The sequence below is a fragment of the Peromyscus leucopus genome, chromosome X (assembly GCF_004664715.2).
Source record: "Peromyscus leucopus breed LL Stock chromosome X, UCI_PerLeu_2.1, whole genome shotgun sequence".
Classification (NCBI taxonomy): domain Eukaryota; kingdom Metazoa; phylum Chordata; class Mammalia; order Rodentia; family Cricetidae; genus Peromyscus; species Peromyscus leucopus.
The window spans coordinates 109935248-109943182 of record NC_051083.1 but is presented as its reverse complement, the minus strand read 5'-3'; the positions used below and the strand labels follow the sequence as shown (position 1 = coordinate 109943182).

The following is a 7935-nucleotide window of genomic DNA, read 5'->3' as shown; positions in this document are numbered from 1 at the left end:
GTGCTGGGATTAAAGGCGTGCGCCACCACTGCCCGGCTTGAAGATACTGTTTTGTTGTTGTTGTTGTTGTTTTGTTTTGTTTTGTTTTGTTTTTACCATTGTGTGTTTTTGGCCTCTTTAAAAAATTAAGACTGCTGTAGGAAGGTGGGGTTATGTGAGTCCTCAATTCTATTCCATTTACCAATGTATTTGTTTTTATGACAATATCATGCTGCTTTTATTAGTATATATTTGTAGTATCATTTGACATCTAGGGTGGTGAAACTGCCAGCAGCGTATTTATTGTTCAGGATTAGTTTGGCTATCTTAGGTCATTTGTCTTTTTATATGAAATTTAAAGTTTTGGCTTTGTTATTTTTTTCAGTTTCCATGAAGAACTGCATTGGAATTTTGATGGGGAATACAGGGAATCTGTATATTGCTTTCGTAGGATGGGCATTTTCTTATTAGTCCTACCAACTAATGAGCATGGTATGTCTTTCTGTCTCCTCATATTTTTTTCTTTTCAGTATTTTGTAGTTTTCACTGAGCTGAGCGTGGTGACACACCACTTTAATCACAGCACAGAGAAGCAGAGGCAAGAGAATCTCTGTGAGATAAATGCCTTGGTCTACTTGGTCTACATGGCAAGCTCCAGGTCAGCCAGTACTATATAGAGACTGTCTTTAAAAAAAAGTTTTGGGCGCTCCCACGCCGGCCCGCGAGGCAAGGACCGCAGGTGGCGAGGCCTGGTGCGGGCGCGTGGCCCGAGGCCGTGCGAGGTTGCGCATAGCTCGAGGCGCGGCGCGGTCCCCCCGTCCGTAGTCAGTGCGCCGCTCCACGGCAAACTCCGCGCACGCTGCGTGCTCGGGGCAGCGCCAGCCCGGGTGGCCGCGTGCAGGGCGCAGGCTGAGCCCGGCAGGGAAGATGGAGCTGGCTACGCGCTCCCAGATCCCCAAAGAAGTCGCTGACATCTTTAATGCCCCCAGTGATGATGAAGAGTTTCTGGGTTTCCAGGATGATGTTCACATGGAGAACCTGTCAGAGAGCTGCGATAGTTTGGACTCGCTGGAGTTGCAGAAACAGGCCAGAAGAGGGCGCCCAGATCTCATTCAGATGGTTGTGAGCCACCATGTGGTTGCTGGGAATTGAACTCAGGACCTCTGGAAGAGCAGCTCTTCACCGCTGAGCCATCTCTCCTGCCCCTCTTTTCCTGTCTCCACTCCCCAGGAACGGGTGAAACTTCCTGTCAGGATGTGTGTTTCCATTCAAAATACCTCACTGAAGAGCTAAAAAGAATTTTCATAGAGGACACAGATTCAGAAATTGAAGATTTTGAAGGATTTACCGAGAGTGAGCTGAACATGAACAGTGACCCAGAGCTCGTGGAGTCAGAGCTGAGTGAAGGTGGCAAGACATCTGTGGTGAGTGAGGAGGAGGAAGATGAGGAAGAAGAGGAGGTTGTGCCTAGAAAAGGCAGGTCCACGAGAAGCAGTTTTGGTCTTCGAGTAGCCTTTCAATTCCCCACCAAAAGACTGTCAAAGACACCAGATAAAAACAGCTCACACTTAGCGGACAGTAAGACTGATCTCGGAAGGGGGAAAAGCTGCAGACAGGCCAAGGAGCGGGAAGACTCTGCCTCCGAGTCTGAGGATGACTCCAGGGCAGAGAGCCAGGAGAATTCGGATGCTCTGCTGAAAAGGGCCATAAACATCAAAGAGAACAAGGCCATGCTCGCTCAGCTGTTGTGCGAACCCCGTCCTCTGCTTCTAAGAGGAGATCGGCTCGGCGGGCCTTCTCAGAGGGAAAGATCATAGGGCACATGAACCCAACCCGGAGTGCACGCCCCCCAGAGAAGTTTGCTCTGGAGAACTTCACCTTCTCGGCCACCAAGCTCACCGAAGAGCTTTACAGCTTCAGAAGAAGGAAGACCATTAGTGGGGGGAAATGCCAGAAGTATAGACGGCGTCACCGAGTATCTTCTTTTCGCTCCGTGAAAGACATCACTGACGAAGACTTGGAAAATGTTGCCATAACTGTGCGTGATAAAGTCTACGATAAAGTGCTGGGTAACACCTGCCATCAGTGCTGGCAGAAGACCATTGATACCAAGACGGTGTGTCGGAACCAGAGCTGTGGTGGTGTGCGGGGACAGTTCTGTGGGCCGTGCCTACGGAATCGCTATGGGGAGGATGTGCGGACCGCATTGCTGGATCCGGAGTGGACGTGTCCTCCCTGCCGCGGGATCTGCAACTGCAGTTACTGCCGGAAGCGAGATGGCCGCTGTGCCACTGGAATTCTCATTCATCTGGCCAAGTTTTACGGCTATGATAATGTCAAGGAATACCTGGAGAGCTTACAGAAGCAGCAGTAGAAGACGAGCGAGAGGAGAAGGAACGCGCGAACGTACCCGAGTCCCACTAGAGATGCCTGCCATCTGTGCCTAGCCTTAGAGCCGAACTTCACAAAAGCTTGTGTCCTAGAACTTACTGTTTCTAATATACTATTTTTTTCTAAGAAGTTTATATGCTTAAAAAGATTTCTCAGGAAAATAGTACAGCAGAGAAATCTGTATACACACCTGCGCAGACCTGTATTTGTTACAAATATCTGCTGCAGATTTAAAAGCACAATTTCAATGGGGCAGAGTTAAAGCTCAGGTAAGTTTCACACAAGATGCTGTTGCCTTTGCTGTTCAGCTCTCCCATAGTCATTCAGGCTACTCTTCTTACAGAGACTGTTGCTCTGCCTCCTGAGTGACCGTAGCTCAAATCTAATGTTTATCATGCTCTAGATACTGAATTCTGGGTCATTAGAAATTTATATTGAAGAATATAAGAATTCCCCCTAAATGACCAAGTGCAATTAACCACACACTGTGAGTAAGGTGTCCTTTTTATTAAAAGACAACAAAGACGACCAAGTTATAGACACTGGAGGCCTCAGTATGCCTGCCTTTTCCTTCAGGACCTGCCTGGAGCCTGCTGCTGCTTTTTTAAAAGACTTTGCTTTTTATAGAATCCTTACTGCATTGTTTTTAAGACATAGGGAAACTTAAGAAATAAGCCATGGTGTTTTGTATGGTATGGTGGAGGAAGCTAAAATTTTCAACAAGTGTGTATCCCAGACAGATGTTTAGTGTTTTGTGTTGTTTTTGTATATTACTATTCTCCCTCCTCAGAGAACAAAAATGCTCTAACAAAAAGAGTGTCCACCCCTGTTACTAGAACATGCTGTGTGCTGGCCGGAGCAGAAAGAACGTAAGCCCGAGTGCCAGGGCCGCTTCTTATGCCTCCAGCAGCAGGGCCACACCCGCCAGCACCCACCCAGCTGGCCTGTCTTAGCTCTTCAGCCTGAAGGTCCACACGTAGGTGTGGCCTCTCGCTTTGGTTTTGTAAACGGGGCACTCGTATGTGTGCTTAGTTTCTTGTCTGTCCACGGTTATGGCCTTGGCAAAGATGACAGGCATCGTGGATGTTAACTCCTTAAGGCGGGCCTCAGCAAGGGCTCCGGACTGGATGTCCCATCTGGCACCTGTGGCAGAAACAACAGTTGTGTGACGGTGGCGTCTCAGTACCCATGCTCTCATTGTTTGATGCAATAAATGTTCCACGTTGATCACAAAAAAAAAAAAAAGTTTTGCAAGGCTGTCTAAATCAACATGGTCAAAGCTCATATGAACTTATAGAGACTGAGGCACTATGCACAGCACAGCCCTGGTGCATGGTTCTGCATCAGGTCCTCTGAATATATGCAATAGCTTCCAGTTTGGTATTTTTAAGGGATCCCTGATTGTGCAAATGAGTGGTTCTCCAATTCTTGTGCCTTCCCTTCTCTTTGTTTGTTTTGACAAACTCTGATAAAATAGCTTTGTTTTAACTTATTGTTTTATTTTGTTATATTTTATTATTATCCCTTAGAAGACTGCATGTTTTCTTGCTGTGGATATTGCTCTATATAAATAAAACACTGATGGCCAGTGACCAGGCAGGAAGTAGGTTGCCAGGCAGGAAGTAGGTGGGACAAGGAGAGAGGAGAATTCTGGGAAGCGGAAGGCTGAGGGGAGAGACATTGCAGCCACCGCCAGGAGAAGCAGCATGTAAAGACGCCGGTAAGCCACCAGCCACGTGGCAAGGTATAGATTTATAAAAATGGGTTAATTTAAGATAAAAGAACAGTTAGCAAGAAGCCTGCCATGGCCATACAGTTTATAAATATTATAAGTGTCTGAGTGATTATTTTATACGTGGATTGTGGGACTGCGGGATTTGGTGGAACCTGGGGGAAAAGCACTCCAGCAACATTTTCTAGTGAGAGACAGAAAGGGAGTGGGTCTCGATGGAAGGGGAGGTGGGGAGGAACTGGGCATAGAGGGAGGCAAAAACCTAATCAATATATATAATGTAAGAAAAAACCTATTTTCAATAAAAGTAAAAATGTTTCCATTGTATAAATATTTCACTTACATAATTAGAATTATTCCATGATGTTTTTAAAACTATTGTCAATGTTATTATTCCCCAGATATCATTATCTGACTGTTTGTCATTTGTACTAAATTTTGTGAGCTATTAGTATATCTTGTTATTCACTGAATGTGTTTATCAGTTGTAGATTTTTGATGGCATCTTAAGGGTCTTTTATGTATAGAATCATATCATCAACAAGTTAGGATATTTTGACTGCCCCTTTCTATTTTTTTTAATTTAATTTAATTTAATTTTATAATATAATTTAGTTTTACATATCAGTCACGGATTCCCTTGTTTTCCCCCTCCCTCTCCCCTCCCCTTCCCACCAGCCCACCCCCCATTCCCACCTCCTGCAGGGCAGTCTCCCCTGAGGACTGAGATCAACCTAGTAGACTCAGTCCAGGCAGGTCCAGTCCCCTCCTCCCAGGCTGAGCCAAGCATCCCTGCATAAGCCCCAGGTTTCAAACAGCCAATTCATGCACTGAGCACAGGACCGGGTCCCACTGCCTGGATGCCTCCCAAACAGATCAAGGCAATCAACTGTCTCACCTATTCAGAGGGCCTGATCTAGTTGGGAGCTCCTCAGCCATTGGTTCATAGTTCATGTTTCCATTCGTTTGGCTATTTGTCCCTGAGCTTTATCCAACCTTGGTCTCAACAATTCTTGCTCATATAAACCCTCTCTTTCTCGCTAATTGGACTCCTGGAGCTCCATCCAGTTCCCTCAGTCCTTGGATGGAGTTTCTAGCACGACAATTAGAGTGATGGCATTTCTAGCACCAGATTAGAGTCGTTTCGCTGTCTCTTGACAATTGCCAGCAGTCTGTTGTGGGGGTATTTTTGTGGATTTCTGTGGGCCTCTCTAGCACTTTGCTTCTTCCTATTCTCATGTGGTCTTCATTTACCATGGTCTCCTATTCCTTGTTCTCTCTTTCTGTTCTTGATCCAGCTGGGATCTCCTACTCCCCCAAGCTCCCTTTCCCTCAACCCTTGCCCTTCATTATCCCACTCATGTCCAGACTGTTCATGTAGATCTCATCCATTTCTCCATCTTTGGGTGATCCCTGTGTCTTTCTTCGGGTCCTGTTTTCCAGGTAGCCTCCCTAGTGATGTGAGTAGCAGTCCAGTCATCCTTGTTCCACATCTAGTATTCTCCTATGAGTGAGTACATACCATGTTTGTCTTTCTGAGTCTGGGTTACCTCACTCAGAATAATTTTTTCTAGATCCATCCATTTGCCTGCAAACCTCATGCTGTCATTGTTTTTCTCTGCTGATTAGTATTCCATTGTGTAGATGTGCCACATTTTATTTATCTTTTCTTGTAGCTCTAGCTAAGACTTCAATAATTATTATTAGAGAATCATACTTGGTATGAAATAAAAATTGAAAATTGACAGATATGAATGTAGATTAGTGGCAGTGTGCTTATAGTATACTCCTCCAGCAGGTAGAAGGATATAGGTTCAATCCCTATAGTTGGAAATTTTCCTGTGTCCCCCCTGGCCCTGCAAATACTCAGACCCAAGTAAATACACAAAGGCTTATATTAATTAAAACTGCTCAGCCATTAGTTAAGGCTTACTACTGAATAGCTCTTACACTGAAACTCTGCCCATTTATGTTAATATATTTGTCACCACATTTTCCATGGCTTTACCTGTGTGCCATTACATGCTGCTCCCTCAAGGCAGGCTGCCTTCTCCTGACTCAGCCTTCTTCTTCCCAGAATTCTCCTTGTCTGCTTATCCCACTTATACTTCCTGCCTGGCTACTGGCCAATCAGTGTTTTATTAAACCAGTGCACAAAAGCATTATTCCACAGCAAATCCCCTATCACTGCATTAAAAAATAAGAAAAATTAGAACCTAAATACAGGGATTATAGTAGTAATAAAATTTATGACCTAGTTGAAGATTAGTTAGTTATAGTTGAAGATTAGTTAGTTATAGTTGAAAATTAGTTAAGATAGAAAGTGAACTAGGTACATTTTTGACTTACCTAAATAGGATAGATAATGGAATTATTTTCTCTGAATTTGTCAAACACAAATGGACAAGACATTGTTTAGGTATTTGTGACTTGTATATATGGTATACAGTTATTGTACTTTTGTATATAGTTTTTCTTATGTTAGTTATAACCCTTTTCCTTTTTTCTTTTTATTAAAATAGAAAAGGGGAAAATTTATGACAAAGGTAATTTGGCATGTAATAATATACAATATTACTATATCACATGGCAATTATTATGAATATTGTGAGATGATAGTCATTAGGTTTCAAACCTGGAACAAATTAGTTAACTGAGGTGCCTATTCAACATATCAAAATGGAATATAGTCACAAGGTTCTCCCAGCATCCCTCAGTCTATACCTCTTTCTGAGCCATCCTGGCTGGTATACCCTGTCCCCTACCCTGAACTCTCTAGCTCAGATTGGGCTGGGCTTCCCTCCCCCCAACTCCTCTGATCCCTATATAACTCAGCCATTTTGGCTATGCCTGTTTCTTGGTCCAAGGTCCCTCTTGATTAGTTGCTCCTCTTCCCTCTCCCCTTACCCCTGTCCTCACATGGCCAGGTTCAGGGCCATGTTCATTGTGGATTCTCCCAGATGTCCATGCCTCAGGCTATGCTCTCCCTTTTATATACAATAAATCTCCTCTACCATATCTAGGAGCAGTCATGTCCTTCCTTTTAATTCTTTTTTTAAAATTTGTCAGTAACTGGCATTGTTGCACTCTGAAAAAAATAAGTAATATTTCTACGGTCAATAATATTACTTATTTCTAGGGTCAAGGCTAGTGTGAGACAATGCTAATTTTGGAAGGGACTGTGCTATATTAAGCTATTAAGTGTTGTACTATAGTTTCACTTTCATCTAATCAATCTATCAACATTTTGCAGTCACACAGAACTCTAGTTTACTTAACTGCCAACATAAAAGTCACTATACCTTTAAATGCATATTTTCCTCATTTTGCTTTCATGTCTTCCTTATTCCAGGCTGCAGACTGAGCACCTCTGATCCTTTCACTTGTCATTGAATAACTTTTGCAAGCTGCTATTAATCTTAATTGTATTCTTGTGGACATTGTCAATATATATCTCTCTTTCTCAAAAACACATATATCCTGGATATAGCATGGAAATACCAATTTTGGGTTACTACTTTATTCTTTCACATATAAAATTTATTTATTTACATTTGAGCTTTAACTTACATTTTTAAAAACAAACATTTTGAATTCACATTTACAAAAGTAATCCACATTAACAGTAAATTCTTATAAGTTGTGACAAGGTTATTAAATATCTAATTAATACTACCATAATAAATACATTGCATATTTCCATATATGTAAAAGGTTTTCTTAATCTTCCCTATTATTCAATAGCCTTCATACCTCCAGTTTCAGACAACCTTTTATTTGATTTGTATGGTGATATCTTATTTGTAGTGAAATGTGATTTTATTTGTATGTTA

At 42.7% G+C, this 7935-nt stretch overlaps 1 protein-coding gene across 1 annotated transcript; it reads left to right on the top strand.

Annotated features, from left to right (window-relative positions):
- Positions 1-842: 842 nt before the first annotated feature.
- On the top strand, positions 843-2892 carry LOC114701512 (cell division cycle-associated 7-like protein). The gene is given in 3 exon segments (XM_028881604.2): positions 843-1065; positions 1230-1722; positions 1725-2892. Coding segments are annotated over 3 exon segments (1281 nt in total). The 5' UTR covers positions 843-906; the 3' UTR covers positions 2354-2892.
- The last annotated feature ends 5043 nt before the right edge of the window (positions 2893-7935 follow it).